General features: G+C 37.9%; 4 protein-coding genes across 5 annotated transcripts; all 4 read right to left on the reverse strand.

The window, feature by feature from the left end:
• Positions 1–8,827: 8,827 nt before the first annotated feature.
• LOC103435080 (dof zinc finger protein 1-like) lies at positions 8,828–11,207 on the reverse strand. The gene has a single exon (XM_008373476.2). The coding sequence runs from the start codon at positions 10,030–10,032 to the stop codon at positions 9,148–9,150; it is 885 nt and encodes a 294-aa protein (XP_008371698.1). The 5' UTR covers positions 10,033–11,207; the 3' UTR covers positions 8,828–9,147.
• A 684-nt stretch (positions 11,208–11,891) lies between these two features.
• LOC103434812 (desiccation-related protein PCC3-06-like) lies at positions 11,892–13,459 on the reverse strand. The gene is made up of 2 exons (XM_008373163.4): positions 13,185–13,459; positions 11,892–12,940 (listed from the first exon to the last, which is right to left on the reverse strand). The coding sequence occupies exons 1-2, from the start codon at positions 13,323–13,325 to the stop codon at positions 12,158–12,160; spliced, it is 924 nt and encodes a 307-aa protein (XP_008371385.2). The 5' UTR covers positions 13,326–13,459; the 3' UTR covers positions 11,892–12,157.
• Positions 13,460–17,483: 4,024 nt separating this feature from the next.
• Positions 17,484–18,565, reverse strand: LOC103434813 (uncharacterized protein ECU03_1610-like). Its single transcript, XM_008373164.4, has 2 exons — positions 18,372–18,565; positions 17,484–18,274 (listed from the first exon to the last, which is right to left on the reverse strand). Exons 1-2 carry the CDS (start codon positions 18,507–18,509, stop codon positions 17,690–17,692), a joined length of 723 nt encoding a protein of 240 aa, XP_008371386.2. The 5' UTR covers positions 18,510–18,565; the 3' UTR covers positions 17,484–17,689.
• A 2,138-nt stretch (positions 18,566–20,703) lies between these two features.
• LOC103434814 (uncharacterized protein ECU03_1610-like) lies at positions 20,704–21,826 on the reverse strand. 2 transcript variants are annotated; one of them, XM_070821659.1, is made up of 2 exons: positions 21,693–21,826; positions 20,704–21,554 (listed from the first exon to the last, which is right to left on the reverse strand). In XM_070821659.1, the coding sequence occupies exons 1-2, from the start codon at positions 21,789–21,791 to the stop codon at positions 20,823–20,825; spliced, it is 831 nt and encodes a 276-aa protein (XP_070677760.1). In that variant the 5' UTR covers positions 21,792–21,826; the 3' UTR covers positions 20,704–20,822. The 2 variants fall into 2 exon arrangements, with proteins under 2 accessions (XP_070677760.1, XP_008371387.2); XM_008373165.4 differs by having other exon boundaries at positions 21,651–21,826.
• Between the last annotated feature and the right edge of the window lie 177 nt (positions 21,827–22,003).

Here is a 22,003-nt window from a genome sequence, read left to right on the forward strand (position 1 = left end):
TAATATATCAATATATCAAAGAACAACCGTGTGATATGATTTCAATGATGTGATGATTGTAGCCTCATTGCATATTTAAATTTATAACATTATGAAGAAATAAGACCATGGTTGTGGAGCACAAAGCCATACTACATTCAATAATTTCTTTAATAATTTAACAATATAACATGTCAGACTATCTTGTAGAAAAACAAAACATTTAGACGATTGATTTGTGTTACCATATCAACATGTATAATGTAGTACCAACGTTTTATTGCAGATTACGAGGTCAGATTATACATCAAAATTAGTTCTAGGTCGATATTGGTAGGGCAATAAAGGGAAGAAACCAAAATGACATAGAAACCTGTTTTGTATCTTTTATAAGGGGTAACTTGTCCAGAAATTCAAAACACAATTAGATTTTAGGGAGTTCAGTAATTAAGAAAGGGAGTGTACTAGGCAGCATGTTGTAAATTAACCTGGACAGGGATCAAATTCTGCTGAAAGCTGATCCTCTAGGGCTGAAATTTGTGTCGTTGAAATTAGGGTTCCAAGCTGCATGTGATGGTGTCTACAGTTTACTTTTGTAAGAAATTACTAAGGCATGTCATTGACAGACCTCTGCAATTGCAACCTCTACAGAAGTGGGGTCCTAGATGCCAAATTAGTCCGGTGGGCTTGGTTTCAGGTTCAGTCTCTATTATTGTCTACTTGTCTATCCCTAAGAAATCCAATTTTTGGGGGGATGCAGGCCCCCCTCAATTGACAAAGATGATCAGCTTCTTAACACATGCTGGTTCGCCTAGCTCCTGCCTCTCATTCCTGCATTTAATTTAGTTCTGGTTTTTCATACAAGCTAGCGATATCGGAACATGGTCGCATCGGCATCGTGGTATGGTAATTAAAGAGATAAATCGAACCATAACCTTGACTTAGAATTCATTAGCAATCCAAAATTAACAAAAAAAAAAAAATTAAAACATTTCAAAAAGTATTTATTGAACGATAATATAGGATATAACAACCTAAGCACCAGGATGTTTTTTTTTAATAGAGTAATGCTAGGTAGACCAACTTTTTAAACTCATTTACAAATCATGTGATATATCACCAATTGAAAATAATATTGTTAACACTTAATCCAATCATCAACAACCACGTCATGTAATTTATAAAATATGATTAAATCCATGTTAATTTGTCTGGATTGAACATTGTTTGGTGAAGAGGGCCTTGGTATCGATGATCCAAATGTCAATATATCAAAGAACAACCATGTGATATGATTTCAACTATATGATACTTATAACAATACGAATAAAGAAGACTACAGTTGTGGAGCACCAAGCAGTAATACATTCTATAATTTTCGTTAATAATGTAACAATATAACATGTCAGACTATCTCATGGAAAAATAAAACATTAGACTATTGATTTGTGTTATCACATCAACATGTATAATGTAGTACCACCGTTTCACTGCAGATTACAAGACCAGAATATAAATCACAATTAGTTCTAGGTCAATATTGGAAAGGCAATAAATGGAATAAATTAAATGGCATAAAACCTGTTTTATATCTTTTATAAGGGGTAACTTGTCTAGAAAATCAAAACACAACTATTTTGATTTTAGGGCGTCGAGTAATTAAGATAGAGTGTTTAGGCAACATGTAAATTCAGCCTGGACAGGGATCAAATTCTGCAGAAAGCTGATCCTCTAGGGCTGAAATTAGTGTCGGGTGAAATTAGCTTTACAAGCTGCATGTGATGGTGTCTAGTCTGCTTGTGTAAGAAATTACTGACATCGTTGACAGACCTCTTGCAATTGCAATCTCTACAGATGTAGTGGGGTCCTAGACGCCAACTTAGCCCAGTGGGCTTGGTTTCGGGTTCAGTCTCTTATATTGTCTCCTTGTCTGTATCCCCAACAAATCCAGTTTTTTGAGGATGCAGATGCAGCCCCCTACCCCCCTCCTTCTCCTCCTCTTTCAATGGACATAATTGACAGAGGAAAGACGATCATCTTCTTAACACACGCTGGTCCTCCTAGCTCGTGCCTCATTTCATTAGTCATTCCTGCATTTAATTTAGTTCTGGCTTTTCATACAAACTTGCGATTTCGGGAACATGGTGAAGCTCGCATCGTGACATAGTAATTAAATAGATAAATCAAACGATAACTCAGAGTCAGAATTCATTAGCAATCCAAATTCATTAAAATTTTGAAAATATCTCAAAATTTATTGATCTAATGATAATTAATAAGATAATAACCTTAGCAACAACAATACTCTTTTATAAGAATTATGCTTCGCTGCTGAAAGAAAAGCAACATTGAAGAAGTATTCTTCCCACTTTACTCACAGCATGGTCATAAATATCATTTGAAAAATAGACAATTAGATTTAAAACCAATTCCTTAAGCAAGTTTTAGGTAACTCCTCCTCCAAAAAAATCACTTTTGATGTAAATCCTTTGACTATTATACAACCTAGGACAACCTTCCTTTTGTGTAAGATGCAAACAAATATTTTTATTTTTCAGTTCCAGCCTGCCCCTAAGTTTAAAAATGGATTCAAACATGATTTGGGCAACACCTATATATTAATTATTATGATTTCAAACGGCAAAACTTATATTTGATTGGCACTTTTTGTTAATTGTCACTTTCATGCTAAGTTCTTATTCATCTTCTTCAACTCTTTTTTCTTTTTCTTTTTGCCCGTGTTATTCTACCTTATATGGAGGCATAGTTTGTATTGAAATTTGTCATGGTGAATTGGTGATAACCTTAACTATAGGTAATATATATTCCTTTTGCTTCTACATGTCTTGAAATTTGCATTAGGTATATAATTGTTTTGGTATCTTTATTGAATGTAGATAGTGATATTTTTCATACGTAGAATTATTTCGTATCTCTTTTATGTAAATGAAGATGTTTTATTTTTCATATACATATAATTGTATTATATATGATTTAAAAAATTATTTTAATATCATTATCATAGGTAAATAATTGCATAATATCAATGTTTTCAAAATAATCATACAATAAGAAATGAATGCACAAATTAGGTTTAAATTGTAACCCCATAAATGTTGGGTTAAACAAAAAAATTACTGTATTGATTGGACCTCAATCAAAAGACTCTTTGATCGTAAAATTGGGTTTATCATACATCACTTATCATATGAATCCAATTGTAAAGGATGAAATTCGTTTGAAATATGGTTTTAATTAAATATATAATCTCATTATATAACTAATGAGAAGTGATTTTCACACACTCTTTTTAATTTCTCACACACTTTTCTTTATTTATGATCATTAAATTAGATAAATTAAACGAAAATTGAGAACAAATTGAACAAATGTGTGCAAGAAGCTAAAAATAGGGTATGAAAATCACTTTCCATAATTAATAAGAGAAATACAAGACGAAGCTCATGTAATCTTAGAAATTTCTAATATAATTCCCTACCAAATACATTATGTTAATTTTATTTTATAAACATTCTGTTACAAGCCTTACGACAGGTATATGAAGGAGCCAGCTAGAAGAGGACAAGTAGACCAATGCGAGGAAATATAGGTGCAGATATGAGACAATGGGCAGTTGTGTGTGAGGCATTTAATAATTAGATTGGTGATGACTGATGGCATGCAGTGCAATTGTAACCCCTTCCTTCCACCCTTCCTTCCTTAGAAGTACCCCCTTCTCCACGCTATTTTCACAACTCCTTCATTTTGATAATGGTCTACGTCAAACCTTTGCTCTAAAGCAACCCTTTGCCATGACAAAAAGAATTTTCAACTTCCTTTCTTGGTTAGTCCAACCCCATCTTCTACATTGGTCCCCTTCTCTCTTTCAGTCTTTATTCCCACTAAAGTTTAAGTGTTGGACAAAAACTTAAAAGGAAATTCGATCACATTATTCTTACGATACTTCTCACAGAAGTATGTAACTCTATGTATTTTGGTTTCACCTGATCTAACGTAGTCTAATTGAATAATATGAGTGTGAAAGCTACCCTAGTAGTGCAGCTACCGAAGTTTCTAATATAGAAATAGGAATATTTTGCAAATTAACTACACTTTTGTGAATCCATCATTACTTTGTCCACATACACTTTCTAAGACACAAAGTCTCAATACCATAATGTGGTCTAAACTTTCATTTTATGGATCATTGACAATTTTTATATTGCATCAAGAATTTATGTGAATTTAGAATATATATGAGTAAAAGAGTGCGTATTCATCACACACATTTTAAAGTATCAGCATTGTTTAATGGGATCGTAGAATAATACCATTAAACAGTGTATATGTTGATTGGCTGAGGAATGAGGATACATATTTACTTTCTAACCATTTTGATTGAAAATCTAATTACAAATGAATTCCTTAATAATTATGCACACACACTATTGTCCTAGATTAGCGCACGTAATTGTCTCAAACGATCATATGGTTTAGGTGGCTTGCTAATCCACAAAACTGTCTAATGAACCACAAGATACCTGCAAGCTTGACCAAATGATGGTGCTCTGGGGCTTTGAGTCCCACATCGATGGGATGTTAATTAGATGGAAAGTCCACTTAATTTCCACCGGAGTTTTTGTATTTTGGCCAAGTGGGTCACCACCACTAATGCATGCTTCGATCTTATAGAAATATATACATCACACATCAAAATCATATGTAAATGTTCGATGCGGAGCTAAAGCTAGACACTGGGTTGTTCCTCCATGCAAAGGGTGGCGGAAGGTTCCCCACACTAATGCAGTAGCACTCTCATCATACTTTGTCCTGCAAGCTGTCTTTACCATCATGCCCTTTCCAGTTTCAAGCCAGACCTCTTTAGGTTGAAATACTCAATCATTCCCATTATTTATAGAAGTCTCTTGGGGCACAAGCAACCGACGATGGCGACCTCCAATGTGCTTTACCGTTCAATTTAGAATGGATGGATGTGGGGACTGAATATTTTTTTTTCCAACGAATAGTTCTTGGCTAAGATAGTGATGGATTTCAAAGGAATATTTACCTATTTCTTTATTTATTTTTATTATGTTGGAGATATTCGAATACTGATTTTAAGTTATTCGTATTTATCGTCTTACACATCCTCATCATATACAAATTGCAGTGGCTTGTCATTCTTTAATCCATTTTTTTTTATTCCACATCAAAACTCCAAGAGCATATTTTACTTTGTTTTGACACAATAAATAGACATGAGATGATCATCTTAGGGTGATTCTTTTTGGATGGATGCTCCTTTTGCACTTGTAGGCTCTGAAGGATAAGAACTAACTAACTATGTAGCATTTACATTGAGAATTCATTTCTCATGTAATATTTGTACTTGGGATTAGTTACTGATGCTGGAAAAAAACAAAAGACATTACCACTAAGTTTAAGTCCTTAATAAGTGGGTACTACTCTAACACTACATAAGCAAAGATACGGCAGCAATTACAAGCATAATATGCACCTAAGATTCTACTAGTTAAGGCCAACATTTAAATTCCAATTAACAAACTATCCATTGCAGATTTTACTCTTAAAGAAATAGTAAGCCAATATACATCAAAATTTAATCACAAAACTGGAAAATTGTTTATTGATATTCAGCCTTTCTCAAAAGCAAATTGAAATGAAACTTGATGAAACTTGTAATGTTTGCAGTAAAAATTATTTCATAGCTTAAGCTTATTATAATTGAAGAAATTGAGGTTCCATAAAATTAAAGGAAAACTAACGAAAAGTCCAAAAAAAACTTTAGTTTTAATAAATAAAAAAATGACAAATAAAGGTGTAGTGAATAGTACCAGTGAAATGTAAAAATTTGGTTTTTCATTAAAAGTGAACAGTACCAAAATGTTTCGTTAAAACTTCCTAAAATTAATTAAAAACATATAGAAAATAGCCAATTATTTATAAATAAATGCAATGTTCATTCTTTTCTTAACGTAAAATTTATACTCTCAACAACGATACAAAATAAGATATACTACAGTCTACATGTCTCAACAATTTCCACTCAAACTTGCTTTGAAAATTTAAATAGTATTCACTTTTAGAGTTTATGGTTTAAACAAGAAATTTTGAGTCACTTGCTATTAGTGTTCTTAAAAAGGGTCTAGGCGTTGGGCGGAGGGAGGCCAAGGCGTCTTCTTGCAAAACGGTGGGAAAAAGCAAATGGGCTCTAGGCGGCCCTAGGCGAAGCTAGGCCCTTTTTTTTTTTTATGAAATTGAAATTGAAAAAAAAAAATTCCTATCTTTATTCTAACTTTCTAAGTTCGCGTTCCCTGCATGCACCTATGTTTATATCTTGAAATTTTGTTAATTTTATAGAATAGGTGTGTATCAACTTAAATTCCGGGATGTTAAAGACAATTACTATATTTCCTTATTTTCCTCCTATTTTGCATTTTATGTGGTTTTAAATTGTGAACTTGTTGTACATGTGTCATCCTACAATACTCCTCACTATGATTATATGACATATATGCTTAATATGTTTTTAAATTTTGGATTTGTTGGATACTCTTTTTGCATTTTATCGTTCTTTTATTATCTTATCATTAGATTTCATACAAATATATTTTTTTGTAAGTGTCAATATACACTTATTTACAAGAAATTTACTTAAATCCGTCTAGACACTAAACGCTAACCCGCCGTCCGACTAACGTTTAGCGAATTTTAGAACCTTGCTTGCTATAAAATAGAAGGGGTGTGATATCCACACACCCCTTTTTATTTCTCCCACACATTTTTTGTTTTCGGCCGTTTGGATCGAATGAATTGAAGAAGATTAACATACAGAAATTCATAAAAGATGTGTAAGAAGTAAAAAAAGATATGTGATAGTACATCCCAAATAGAAAATCGGGGTTTCCTTTTTTGTTGTGCGACAGAGATCTCTCTGTGGCAGACCAAAGATTTTCTTTTAGTCCGAAACCACAATACCCACCTTCACGCCCTCCCTACTGACAAAGAGTCTCAAGTTGATTGAAAGATAAACTTTAAAAGAGTATAAGTAAGTTGTACTGTTTTTTATATTGCTATTTGGCTTTTTATGGAATCTTAATTTTTTTTTTTATGATATCAGAGTAGGTTAATTCATGTGTAAAGTCCAACGGTTACACATTCTTCATGTCACTCAATTCATGCCACATGGTTGCTTTAAAAATTTGCCACACATGAGGAGCGTGTGAGAATATGAAGATAAAAAAGTTTAACATCAATAAAAGAAGAAAACATCAATGAAAGGAGAAATCTAATAGACCACCAATACGAGACTCGTTTACTTTAACACTCATAACATTCTGTATTTGTAGAATAATCCCTCCCAATCCCATATGGATCTTTGCTTTCAGTCTTAATGCATTGATTATTATATGTTAATTCATCATGCGATTGCAAGCCCTAATACATCATTGTTTATGAAATAATTAATTAATAAATGTAGTGCTAATCAACTGTGCTAGTGGTGGTCCTTGCAGAGTAAGATTCATTGATGGAATTGGACTCACTGTCCTATAGAAAGTGGACGGTGTTGTTTCAAATGGAATCAAACCATGCCGGCTTTCTCTCCCTTCCTTTAGGCTCCAATCTATAATTCATTTGACATTGTTGTAAATCTGTGAAGAGACTTATCTACATCTAATACTCCATATGGCGTCACAAATTCAGCGGCCCAATAGTGCGATTAGATGGTGTCGTGTGATTCGTACAAAATATCACATATCGCAATAGTATATGTAGACAAGTAACTTATATCTTCGACGAGGTATTTAAGCTCATCGCACTTAAGCAATGATGAACAATACCATCATATTATTTTGTCATTAGATGTGTTTAAATTTTAAAATATATATTGTACGAATATTAAATCATACACTCGCTTACAATCAACACAATGGTCTCTAACAGCTATGCCTGCATTTGCAGACGACACATTCTCTTCCAATACTTATGCATTGATATGAATTATTAGTATTTTTTTACAAAAATTAAAGCAAGTAAGGAGAGCTTGTAGCTGTAGGAGGCAGGCTTTAACCTGCCAAGTGCAATGATAAATCATAAAGCAAAATTACCAAAAAAAAAAATCATAAAGCTATTTGGAAGTCTGTCTCAAGTGATTCATCCTTCATCAAAAACATTTGCAGTCAACCACCACATGCAACAAGACCTACCCATATGACTCTTGTTCGTCAACTTTTCTACACATTTAGCTAAAACCTTCCTCTGTGCTTGCATTACATCCAGCTTTCTGTTCAAGTACTGTCTTCTTGCTTTTCATCTTTTCCTTCAAGACCTTGAATTAAGTACAAGTCATCACTTTGACATCATTTTCACACAACTTCAACATTTATTGATCACACTACTAATTGCCTATTTAGTAAGAGTTTCGTATACATAGATAGAATTCAACTTTGTTTATTACATCAATCGTCAACAACGTGATTAGTAAATATGGTATAGATAATTGATTAGATATTGACCACATAACCGGTATGAGTTATGCATACATGCATACACAAGTTGAACACATCATCTCTGTTATTTAGATATGTCTTCAACAATGTGTTCAGTAAATATAGTGACTAATCACATACTGACCATTTTTCTATGACAAGAGTCCCACGTACAATTGGAATGCACTTGTCTAAATCCCACGTACAATTGGAATGCCCTTGTGTTATTAGGTTAATCTTCAACAACGTGGCCAACAAATATGATATAGATAGCGTTAATTTTGGAGTATGAGAGCAAACAATAAAGGCATAAAATACCAAAAACAAAAGCACAAATATTTAGCTCAATAGCTTTCGATGAATTTCAAGTTCAAAATACCACCACCTACCCAACTAATGGAATTGAACAAAAGGCTATATATGGTTATAGACCCAAATATTACCCTTTCATTTGACACTTAGAGATCCATATGGTATTAATCATACATACCTTAACCACCAAGTATAATTAACCAATTTAGTAAATAATTATAAGAACTGAAAATTAATGGGTGACACTTAAAGATCCATATGGTATTAATCTCCCTTTGGTATGCAAAAGTCAATATATGATTAATTTGCATGCTTTGTAGGGATACGCATGCCTTAAAAGTCTCTCTCAATTAGGAGAGCCATATGATCCGGGCAGATCAGGCCACTGCTTTGGGTTCAGAGATGGGCCGCCGCCGCTGCTGCTGGTAGTGGTGGTGGTGGTGGTGGTGGTGGTGGTGATGGGATTGTTATGGCCCATGGTCCACAAAGCGCTGTCCGAGGCTGCTGCTGCAGAAGAAGAAGAAGGATTCACAGATGATCTGTTGACGACGCTCTGGGGGGCCCACAGATCATGCTCAGATGGGTACAGAGCAGCTTGATCCAACAGACTGTTGCTCCTAGCGCCGCTCACCTGAAAAAACTGCTGACGCTGCTGCGGCTGCAACGCCACCATAGGAACTGAGAGATTGAACCCCTGCAGCAGGCTCATGTTCGAGGCAGGATCATGACCGCCCCCAACATTGAACGGCTGAGATTGACTCAGAGATTGAAGCCCTGCAAAAGATGACAAGTACCCATGAGAAGAACCAGGGTAGTACTGATGGTGAATAGCCAATCCACCGCTCGGGTTGGCCGTAGACATCCCCACGGACCCGCCGCCAATTCCCAAATTGTTCTGCATGTCCTGCTCTTTCTGTGATGGCTGCGGCTGCACGGTCCGAGATGCTGACGCCGAGGAGGAACCCCCCTTGGCGCGCTTCCCCTTCCGGCATCCGCCGCCGACGGGAACGTTCCTGAGGGTCCCTCCCTGAGTCCAGTACCTCCTACACGCCTTGCAAAAGTACCGTGGCTGAGAGAGACTGTAGTTGTTGTAGTAGCAGAACTTGGTGTTCATGGACTGGCACCGCGGGCACCCGTGCGGCTGCTGGTTCTGCTGCTCCGCCGCCTTCAACCGCTGATCCTGGTTCTGCTGCTCCTTCTGCTCACCCCCCTCCTGCTGCTGTTGCTGCATGTTGCTTTCTCTCTTGTGATGGTCTTAAATTGTTTGATGGATTGATGTGGGGCTTCAAGCGACATGCAGAGGTTTATAAAGAGGAGGAAATTGTATCATTGTGAGGGTGTGCTAAACGTGTCCGTAGCTAGTCCTAGATAATCTACTCTCGAGTCTCGACACCCAAAACTGCCAAAACTAACGGCGATCGTTATCGTTATCTTGCTCTCTCTCTGCATGCCGGGTGTTCCTTCCTTCTTGTTCCCACCCACCAACCAGGGTTACATCCAAACCCATCGGCCATTCACTTCATCATTCACATTGAATAATGAAACAATTAAAGCCCAAGTGATAATTGAAATTTGTGGAAAATCTGGTCTTGAAATCGAGCGATATCCGCGAGGATTTCTTTTTCACCTTCTAGAAACGGTGTCAGAGTTTGAGACGAATCGGTTTGACTTGCTGCTTCTTTTTTCTGGAATTTTGGACGGGTGGCGGATATGCAGAAAACCCAGAAAAAGGAGAGGGGGAGAGGAGAGGGAGGGAGAGGTTGTAGTAATCTGTGGGAGCTAGAGACAATACCGGAAACGATTTTCCGTCACATAACAGCATCTATCTCACCAACCCAGCTCAGAAAAAGTTAGAACTGATCAAAAATTCCCAGTCCATTTGCTTTTGATCCATCAAATACAGGAAACCCAGTACAGAAAAATTCAGCCTTTACCGGAAAACGGTCCAAAGTGTCGGCCTTTCCGTTCCGATATGCTAAAACTTTCAGACCCAATGATAAATATCACCACACAAAAAAAACCGCAGAAATATTATGAGAAGAAAAAGATGAGAGTTTTAGCTGTATTGGGTTTTTAGATATATGCAGGTGTAGGGGTAGGAGATGGACCACAGGAACAGGGGAATAAGAGAGACCAGAGCCTGCAGAGGCGGCAGGTAAGGGCGGAAGAGGGTGGCTACTGGCTAGTGGCGGTCGTCAATGGGTTTTTGGCTGCTGTGTCAGACACTCAGACTTCAGCAACTACTGTTTCTTCTCTCTCTCCTCTCTGTCTCTCTCTTCTGCCGATCTTACTGCAATCATACATTACTCTCGAGTCTTGTATACACAACAATTTTCCATTTCCTTATTTAAAATTTTATTTTGTGGTGTTTTTGTTGGAAGAGTACATATCCTCTTCAGATCAAAAAAAATGAAACTTAAAATATCAAATGATTCGGACCGTTAAAATTTAATTTAACGGTTACAAACAATAGATTATTATAAAAGTTATAATAATTGTAGCTGTTTGATCAAATTTCAATGGTTCGGATCATTTGATCTTTAAACTCTGTTTTTTAAAATCATGAGAGAATCTGTACTCTTGTTGGACAGATTTCTTCTCTTCTATGTTCTATATGACATCACCATGCTAATTAGGGACTAAAATTCTCTCATCTCTTCTTTCCGTCTCTTTCCACAGAGGGGAGAGAATCATTCTCCGCTAATTGGACGCCAATTCTATTCATAATGACAATCGTGTCCCCATTGATAAGAACATTTCCACGGTGACTCTCTCTCTCTCTCTCTCTCTCTCTCTCTCTCTCTCTCTCATATTTTCTTGTATAACACTCAAAGTGTTGGATTAGTCAAAGTCCATTGTCATTCTTCAACAAACTAACTTTGTCCAGAAGAATTCGAATTTGGTTGTAACCTATATTTTTTTTATACAAGTAATAGTCTATGTTAAATTTATCTAAAATACGAATTAAAAAAAATTAAATTTGAGTATAGAAGAACAAAAATACTGCTCTATTTCTCGTTTAAGAATAAAAATGTATGTTTGTGCTATTAAAAAAACAGATGGTTCAGAGCGCTAACGAGGCTCACAACAGAGAACGAAGGTTGACCACATTGTCATTGCTAGTCCACTTTCTGTAAAAATATCGTTTGGTCAAAAAGAAAAATACTAAGGCAAAGTTATAAAATATACATTTGAAAAGCAAAGAAAAAACGAAAAGATGAAAACATTAATGCCACTTCAAACATACCACCTCTGATTTACTAACTACAAGTCTTCAAGTACCAAACATTCAGCTTCAACTCCTTCCATGATATGCAATGCAACTACTGAGCAAAGTTTCCTTCTCGAAAACATCACTATTTCTTCACATCATCTTCAGGCCTCCGAATCCGCCTCCTAACATCCACAACATTCCCCTTCTCATCCAATATCTCCACCACCATCACATCCTCATCCAGAACGTCCACAACATTCTCCTCCGCGGCCACCTCATCGTCTTCAGGCTTCCTAATCCGCCTCGTAACATCCACAACGTTCCCCTCCTCATCCAATATTTCCACCACCTCCACACCGTCATCCAAAACCCCCACAACATTCTCCTCCACCGCCAGCTCATCGTCAGAGTCCGATGAAGTCCCAACCACTGTCTCCTTGATCTTATCCCCCGTCTCCTTCACGGCCCCCCACGCCCCCTTCACTGTGTTCTTCGCCGTCTCTGCTGCCTTGCTCGTCGCCTTCTTCACCTTCTCCGCCACCGTTTCTGCCACGTCCTCTGTTTTCTCCTTCATACTCCAAACATTCTCTTTCGCCTTCTCCTTGGCCTGCTCCGCCGTCTCCACGGCCTCATAAGTTCCCTCCTTTGCCTTCTCAGCCGCAGTGTCGGCCATTTCTTTGGTTTTCTCCTTTGTTTCATAACCGTACTGTTTTGCTTTCTCCTTGGCGCTCTCTGCCGTCTCCGCTGCTCTGTTCACTCCCTCTTTAGCCTTCTCCGCCATGGTCTCGGCTGCGCTCTTCGGCTTATCCTTGAGTTCATCTGCTGGATCCTTTCCTTTGTAATTCACGTTCTCATTCCTCCACTTCTTGTCATCATATGCCCAGTTGGCCCTCGAATCTCTATTCCCTTCTGGTGCATTTCGATCCTGAAGTTCAAGCGTATACCGGATCAAATTAAATTATGAATGCATCAAGAAAATTTTAGAGAGACGGACCAATTATCTACTACTAAGTGCACCGATGTTATCCCTAACTTGCACATACCTTGTGAAAACAGGGGTGGAACCATTCATTATATATTGTATTTTTATGTGATCAATTTTTCGATGTCGGATTCTTACATTCGTCGACAAGTGCTACTGTTAATCACGTACTTATATAACTAATTACCTCGGAGGATTTGGAGGCGGAGGCGAAGCAGACTCTCGAGACTTTGTGAGAGGAATTTCTGAGAGAGAGTGATGAAGGGGTTTGAGGGAAAGACTTGGAGAGGTTGAAGATGATATTTTGTGCCATGGAAATAACTACCATCTTTGCTGTTCTGATTGCTCTCTGTTTGCTCTCTTTCTGTTCTTTCTTTCTTTCTGTTTCCCTGTTAAATTTTGTTTTCCGTCGTGGTATTATATCCGGCCACCGCTTTCTGGGGTTGCTTCTTGTTTGGGGAGATAAGATGGCAGCCCTGTTGCTCGACGCGTGTATTGGTCAATGGGTGGGGGCTCTGCATACTTCCACATGTTCTATGATTCACAAGTCAGATATTACTACAGTATTCTCTTAGGTATTGGCAAGATGGAAAAGCAGCCATCTAGTTTAATTCTAAAAACATTCCTACTCCAGTGAAATTGATATTGAAATTATTTTATGCTTTTTGTCACTCAGTTTTGTGGTGGTATTTATTCAAGGTGTTACATACGAAATTTGTAGACTGGAAATTAAATACTTGTGTATTATAGCTTGTCATTTCTTTTTAACTAATGATAATTTTGTTAATTAAATGTTAGATTAGTCACCGACATGATTCGAACCTATACTATTATGTAAGCGCTCAACATTTTTCTATTACTGTAGTAAAAAGTATTTGCATATAACTTGTCATCGGATAACTTAGTCTGATTTTATTTTTTTTAAATAAATAAAATCAACACATTCGAAAAAAGAAAGTGATGATTACAATTTTTTTTCTAAGAAAATGTTTCTAGTAGTGCTTTTAACACCTATTATCTAATATGTAATTTACGAAGATTACTTAACAATGCGATTGTTGCACAATTTTAAATCATGAATGTCATGTCCAAAAGTTTTCCTTTTTAACACATATATGGCACAAAGGCATTCACGATATACTTATGTTGACCCTAAAAACTACTAAGCCTACGTGGCGCTCAAACCGAATAACTAATGAGTTAACTACGTCATTCGGTTATGTGCAGGGCATGCCAACTCGTCGGCCGAGCTCGGCCGGAGTAAAATATGTTGACACGCTGCTGACTTCTTGATCTTGCGACTGCGATCAAGGAAGGAACCTGTCTCGGTCTTCAGGTTCTAAAGCCTAAAAATAAGGTTGTTAGTTCTGTGAAGTTCACAGATCGTCGACGCCAGGTTCGATCACGATGATTATATTCGTGAGAGTATAAGCAAGTTGAACTGGCACTAGACTATACATACATAAATACTTGAAATAGATGTATGTCTTGATGGTAAATGTGGTTCGGCTTCTAAAACTGATTTGTGAATATCCAATCATAAAACAACTCGGCGTCAAATATGTCGAGCCTAGTTACCTGTAATACCTCACTTCGCCGAAAAGGCTGATGAGATGACTTCTACCAACAAGGACTCAAAAATCCTTGTCGACCAAGACTTGGATAAATAACCAGTCGGTCTCGAAGCAATGTTGTTTATCCAAACTGAAGGTGCTCCTTGATCGGCTGATTCTACGGCTCCAATGTTGTTTATCCAAACTGAAGATGTCATCGGTTGCCTTCACAATGTTGTTTATCAAAACTGAAGATGTATTGGCGAGAAGAAAAGGGAGAAGTCAGGGACGAAGCTAGAAATTTGTAAGAATGGGGGCATCCTCAAACAACAAGGTAAAATAAAAAAAACTCAAGAATTTACTGCACAAAACTCTTATATATTAATCCATAAAGTTTTTCATACAACATCTTACAATATTCTTTGACGTGTTTTCGTATTTTTAAAGTGGTGCATGACAACATCATTACCAATACCATCAAATATCTCTATAAAAATAATCATGTTATCATTCATCTGTTGATCTTCTATTCGATTTCTCAATTGATTCAGAAATGTTATGGCCGAAAATGCTTTTTCAATGGTGGTAGTAGCAACTGGAAGAGTTAGTGCTAATGTCACAAGTATATAAACTAGCAGATACACCTTGTCTTTTTTCCACTTGACCATTTTTTTATAGTTTAATTAGAACTGACGTTAGAATTGAAATGCAATCTATTTTTCTATTTGTAGTTTAATTAGGGTTTAGGAATTAGAATGCAAAAGTACACACACATACAAAATTGAGTGGGGCCGGATGCTCCCTAGGCCCTATACAGCCCTATCCTTGGAAGAAGGATAAAATCTTAAAGTTGTTGAGAAGTTTTGCACATGACAATTTTTGTGTTGAATTGAAGGGAGTCTTTTAGTCGTTTGCCGCTTCGTATTTATAGAGACTAGCATGCCCAAGTCGTGAAAACCAATCCCAATTGCACTGTGACTCTGAGTCTTTATTTGTTGATGCTGACCACGCACTTATCCCATGCATAATCACAATAATAAATGAAGCTCTGAAAACTTTATCTTATATGCACATAAGTCCACGCCGTATCACATCAATCAAAGCTTGATCCCATCTTTTCCCTCCTGACCTTCCAATACAATATTTTTCAAAGATTCAATCCTAATTGCTTCATCACCATCGTTCAAAATCCACGTGTTCCTTTGTAGCAACTTGATGCAGTCCCACTTTACCTCCGCATCTTGTATGCAATCCCACCTTTTCCTGGATATGATAATGCATGCAATTTCATTAATCCCATTTAATTAAAATACTTGGCATTTTGTCAAGATACTCAGTGGCTATGAATCTTCCATATCTACACATGTTGTTTGAACTCCTCCGTTCTTGAATTATTAGAAGATAATTTCCCAATACACTTAAAACTCCAATACGAGAATCCCGAACAGACCTGTGGAGGAAGAAAAGTCCTTGATTTCAATCTGCACTCTTCAAGCTCATTTTAATATTTTCACAAGATAATTACTACAATAATCCAATAGTAATATCTAGAAAAATATTAGAAACAAGCCAATAATGCTACAAAGTTAATCACATTCCAACGTCTAGAATTCTTCATAATCATCCGACAATCTCGATTGCTTGGGTTGAAAATGTAAAATCAGGTCCAAACAACTTATCAACATATAATTAGAAGGACAATTTATAATCCTAATTTTACCTAAATTATTTTTCACAGAAAATAATTGTTGTCTATGTTGTTGACATTTTTTCTCCAATATTTGTCATCACCATAATTCATCATGTTAACAAAATTAGAAGAGCCTGTAACCATCTGTCATGGAAACCATCAAAAACTCATTTCTCAAATCCAAATATAAAGTTGTTGAAGTCTCTCCACTTATTCATCTAAATCCTGTTATTGAAGTCTCTTCACATATGCATCTAAATCCGGTTGTTCCTCCCGTCTATTTAAAAGCTTATAACTCTTGAACATGCATCCGCCATCTACGACAACCTCTTTTCACTCTTTATAGTGATTCCGCCATCTCCAATAACCTTTTTAACTCTAGAAGTATCAATGGTTCGATCCAGGTAGAACTTTTTGAATCACAAATTTCGACATTCACGTTGAAACTGACAATTCAAGTCTTGTGACGAGTACACATGATTTTGGACATCACCGAATTGATGACTTTGAGGGAGGGGAGAAGGAGTCAGGAGTGTGGTTAACCTACAAACCCACTTGTAGCTGAAATTTTGTAGATAGTAGTGCACAATTATGAGTATTATTTAGTTTTCACCAATATCTTAAACTATTTCATAAATAATTTTAATATTTTTGGCTCGTGTCCCCTCGAAATTCTTATTAACCTACGTTAAGCAAAAAGAGGGACAAGCCGCACAACAAACGGGGAGAATAAGCTGCCATGGTATCAAGCTGCCATGCCATGGGTGATCTCAATAACAACCCATGGCAGTTGATTTCAAGCCACATAATGTATAAGAGTTTCAAAATGCTAGGTCGGCTAAGAATAGAATCAGACGTAATTAGCATGATATATATTGTCACCTCCTTTTGGTGACCCCTATACTCACTCTAATCATGTACCGTCACGCTAATCATATTTCAAAGTAGTAAGTACATTCGCAAGAATGAAACTCACATAATTGCTAAATTGTAACACAATATGAGGCTTGTGTGGACTTCCTTTGCCAACACCGCTAACACTTCAAATACCATCATTAATTTTGATTAATTGGTTCTGATTATCGATGTGATTACTGCACTTTTACTTGACCAAGTAATTAATCTAAAGGCATGCATATTATGGGTGTAACAATCAAAATTCTATTATTATTTTTTTCTGATTTTAGAGAATACATAATTCCTTTTACAAAATGAAGTACGTCGATGCATCTCAAAACACGGCTTATTTCAATGGTTTAGATTTATTATTAGAATGCACAATTCATCGATCACAACAGCTGTAAATTAAAAACGAAATATTGTAAGTCTCAATATTACTTCACAAGGCCCTTGCTGGCATGCCGCCTTAGTTGGCATCCATCACATTCCCTTCCGCCACGCCATCGCCATCCACATCAACTTCCACATCACTCTCACTAGTAGTCATCATCAATGGCCACCACCTCCCACTTCCTCATCAGGAGCTACCACCGTCTCCTTAATCTTCTGCCCCGTCTCCTTCACCGCCCCCCAAGCCCCTTCCACTGTGTCCTTTGCCGTCTCCGCCGCCTTACTTCTCCCCTCCTCCACCTTCTCCGCCAAAGTTCCCACCGCATCCTCTGTTTTCTTCTCCATCCCCCACATATTCTCTTTGGCCTTCTCCTTCGCGCTCTCCGCTGTCTCGGCTGCCCTCTGAGTCCCCTCCCCCACTTTTTCTGTCACAGTGTCCGCCATCTCATTGGTCTTCTCCTTTGTCTCGTAACCGTACTCTTTAGCTTTCTCCTTGGTGCTCTCCACCGTCTCCGCTGCTCTATTCGTTCCCTCTTTCGCCTTCTCCTCCATAGTCCCAGCTGCGCTCTTCGTATTCTCCTCCATAGTCTCAGCTGCGCTCTTCGTCTTATCCTTTGCTTCCTGCGCGTAATCCTTGGTCGTCTCTTTCATTTCCTCGGCTTTTCGCTTCGTGTTTTCTAGGCCTTCTCCCATGGTTTCTTTCGCTTTGTCATATCCCTTGTTCTCCCCGGCCGCATTTCGTCCCTGAAATCAATTGACACAAATATGTTAAACTACAATTTTTGACAATACGAGCATACTGCCCTAACTAACTAGCCAAACCCGTATCTGTAAATGTTACCTCGGATTTGGAGGCGGAGATGAAGCAGACGCGGGAGACTTTCTGAGATGAATATCTGAGAGAGGGTGGCTGAGAGAAACGAGGAAAAGATCTGGAGAGGTTGAACATAGCATTATCTGCTACGGAAAACACTGCCATGTTTGCCTGCTCTGTTTTCTCCTTTCTTTCGGTTGGTTTGTGTTATCCTATCACCGTTTCTAGGGTTTGCATGTTATAACGAGATTAGGAAGAGTAAGGTGGCAGCTTTGGCGCTTGACACGTGTGACTGTCAGTTGCTGGGGAGCTCCTGTAGCCTACAAAGATCATCACTTTTGTCTCAAAAGTCGACTCAATTTTGTCTCAATAGCCGACTCTCAATCCCCAATCTTAATATGGGCTCTAGGGCTAAAAAGCCCATATCGTTTTGATTGATTTGTGGCCCAGAACAAGTATGGAAAATAAGTGGGCCATGTTCAAGAGGGTTTTAAAATTCCATCAATTTACTCTTTGGAGCCCAAACTATTCGCTTTTTTACTGCCCCGACGATTTCAGTACGACTGCCACCGAGTATAGTTTCGGAAATCCACCATCTTCACAGCTCAGGTACTTACATATATGTCAATTAACAAGTTCATATTCAAATCCCTAGAACTGTATTGCATTGGGAATTGAGGGGTCCCGCTAAAGATTTGTTCTTTACGCTTTGGGATTTGATGGGTTTTTTTTTTATTTTATATTTTTCATAGAAAATTATAGCATCATTTGGTTGATTTGGTTTTGGAAGCTGATCATTGTTTGTTGTTAATTGGTGTTTCTCTTCCATGTTTAGCTTCGTATGTGCAAATCTATGAGGCCGTGAAGCTTCAATTTACTAGATTTCTTAAGATAAGTCATTTGACAGATCTGTTATTTGCACTCCAAAAAAGTCATTCCGTACTTTTCCCCATAAAAGTTATTTTTCAAGAATGAATTAGGAATTGAAGAAGCATGCCTTATATCTGACCAATGCCATTTCCTGATTGGTTGATTCCATTTTTTTTATTGCTTGCCGCAGATATCTCAAATTTCTGTGATTTTTGGTGAACCATGGTTACATTATTCAGTTAAGTAGAGCATTGTCATGTAATTTGACAAACAAGTTATCTTGGTGAACCATGGTTACATTATTCAGTTAAGTAGAGCATTGTCATGTAATTTGACAAACAAGTTATCTTACAGGGCAACCAAGTTTAGCATTACACTCACCTAGATTAAAATTTTGTCCGAATCTTGATTAAAATAATCCTTAAGGAGAAGACCAAGTTTAGCATTACACTCATAGCTTTTGTCACTCTTGGATGTCGGCCAGCACTTGTCATCCAGGTGTCATTTGAATATTTGGGTTAGGACGTGTCATAAATCTTCTTGTTGAAGTCTCTTCACTTATGCATCTAAATCTTGTTGTTCCTCCTATCTATTTAAAAGCTTATAACTCTTGAACATGCATCCGTCATCTAAGAGAACCTTTTTAACTCTTAATAAATGGAACTATCAATGTGATTCCGCCGTCTACGAGAACCTCTTTTAACTTTGGGAAGTATCAATGTGGTTTCATCCGGGGTAGAACTTTTTGAATCACAGCTGTCGTGAGTCACATTGAAAATGACAATTCAAGTCTTGTGACGGTTCACATGAGATTTCGGACATCATCAAATTGATAACGTGAGGATGGGAGAAGGAGTGAGGAGTGTGGTTAACCTACAAACCCACTCGTAGCTGATTTTGTAGATAGTAGTGCACAATTGTGAGTATTATTTAGTTTTCGCCCATATCTTAAATTATTTCATAAATAATTTTAATATTTTTGGTTCTTGTCCCCTCGAAATTCTTATTAACCTACGTTAGCAAAAGAGGCACAAGCCGCACAACGATCGGGGAAGAATAAGCTGCCATGGCATGGGTGATCTCAAGCAGTTGATTTCAAGCCACGTAATGTATAAGAGCTTCAAAATGCAAGGTCGGCTAAGAATCGAATCAGGCGTAATTAGCATGATATATGTCACCTCCTTTTGGTGACCCCTACACTCACACTAATCATGTACCGTCACACTAATCATATGTCAAAGTAGTAAGTACATCGCAAGAGTGAAACTCGCGTAATTGCTAAATTGTAACACAATATGAAGCTTATGTGGACTTCCTTTACAAACACCGTTAACACTTCAAATACCATCATTAATTTTGATTAATTGGTTCTGATTATCGATGTGTGATTACTGCAATTTTACTTGACCAAGTAATTAATCTAAATAATCTAAAGGCATGCATCAACCTGAACGGAGATGAAGTATGTCGATGCATCTCAAAACACAGGTTATTTCAACGGTTTAGATTTATTATTAGAATGCACATTTTGCAAAAAGCAAATAAACTAATTCATCGATCAAAAAAGCTGCAAATTAAAAGAAAAATTGTAAGTCTCAATATTACTTCTCAAGGCCCTTGCCGGCACGCCGCCTTTAGTTCCACCACATCCGCTTCCATCACCTTCCCTTCCGCCACTCCATCGCCATCCACGTCAACATCCACATCACTCTCACTAGTAGAGTCATCATCAATGGCCACCGCTCCTACTTCCTCATCAGGAGCTACCACCGTCTCCTTAATCTTCTGCCCTGTCTCCTTCACCGCCCCCCACGCCCCTTTCACTGTGCCCTTTGCCGTCTCCGCCGCCTTACTAGTCCCCTCCTTCACCTTCTCCGCCACAGTTCCCACCGCATCCTCTGTTTTCTCCTTCATCCCCCACATATTCTCTTTGGCCTTCTCCTTCGCGCTCTCCGCTGTCTCGGCTGCCCTCTGAGTCCCCTCCTTCGCTTTTTCTGTCAGTGTGTCCGCCACCTCCTCGGTCTTCTCCTTTGTCTCGTAACCGTACTCTTTAGCTTTCTCCTTGGTGCTCTCAGCCGTCTCCGCTGCTCTGTTCGTTCCCTCTTTCGCCTTCTCCGCCATAGTCTCGGCTGCTCTCTTTGCCTTCTCCTTTGCTTCCTCCGCGTAATCCTTGGTCGTCTCTTTCGTCTCCTCTGCTTTTCGCTTCGTCTTTTCTAGCCCTTCTCCCATGGTTTCTTTCGCTCTGCTGTTCACGTTCGCCGACCCGTACTCTCGTTCCTTATTCATCCAGTTCTTGTTGTTGTTGTCATATCCCTTGTTCTCTCCGGCCGCATTTCGTCCCTGAAATCAATTGACACAAATATGTTTACTACATTTTTTGACCATACGAGCATACTGCCCTAACTAACTAGCCTAACCCGTATCTGTAAATGTTACCATGGAGAATTTGGAGGCGGTGGTGAAGCAAACGCGGGATACCTTCTGAGATGAATATCTGAGGGAGAGTGACTGAGAGGATCGAGGAAAAGATCTGGAGAGGTTGAACATAACATTTTTTGCGACGTGAAATACTGCCATGTTTGCTTGCTCTGCTTTTCTCCTTTCTTTCTGTTGGTTTGTGTTATCCTATCACCGCTTCTAGGGTTTGCATGTTATAACGAGATTAGGAAGAGTAAGGTGGCAGCTTTGGCGCTTGACACGTGTGACTGTCAATTGCTGGGGATCTCAGGTGGTTGCACCTGTAGCCTATCTTTTTCAAGCGGTCACCATGTCAGGTACCCTCCAAATAT

This window comes from Malus domestica, chromosome 05, assembly GCF_042453785.1.
Source record: "Malus domestica chromosome 05, GDT2T_hap1".
Classification (NCBI taxonomy): domain Eukaryota; kingdom Viridiplantae; phylum Streptophyta; class Magnoliopsida; order Rosales; family Rosaceae; genus Malus; species Malus domestica.

Coding starts and splice junctions, on each gene's coding strand:
- LOC103435080 (XM_008373476.2), bottom strand. CDS start 10,032: ATGCAGCAACAGCAGCAGGAGGGGGGTGAGCAGAAGGAGCAGCAGAAC.
- LOC103434812 (XM_008373163.4), bottom strand. CDS start 13,325: ATGGTAGTTATTTCCATGGCACAAAATATCATCTTCAACCTCTCCAAG. Junction 12,941..13,184: donor CCGCCTCCAAATCCTCCGAG/GTAATTAGTTAT, acceptor CTTGAACTTCAG/GATCGAAATGCACCAGAAGG.
- LOC103434813 (XM_008373164.4), bottom strand. CDS start 18,509: ATGGCAGTGTTTTCCGTAGCAGATAATGCTATGTTCAACCTCTCCAGA. Junction 18,275..18,371: donor TCTCCGCCTCCAAATCCGAG/GTAACATTTACA, acceptor AATTGATTTCAG/GGACGAAATGCGGCCGGGGA.
- LOC103434814 (XM_008373165.4), bottom strand. CDS start 21,791: ATGGCAGTATTTCACGTCGCAAAAAATGTTATGTTCAACCTCTCCAGA. Junction 21,555..21,650: donor CCGCCTCCAAATTCTCCATG/GTAACATTTACA, acceptor AATTGATTTCAG/GGACGAAATGCGGCCGGAGA.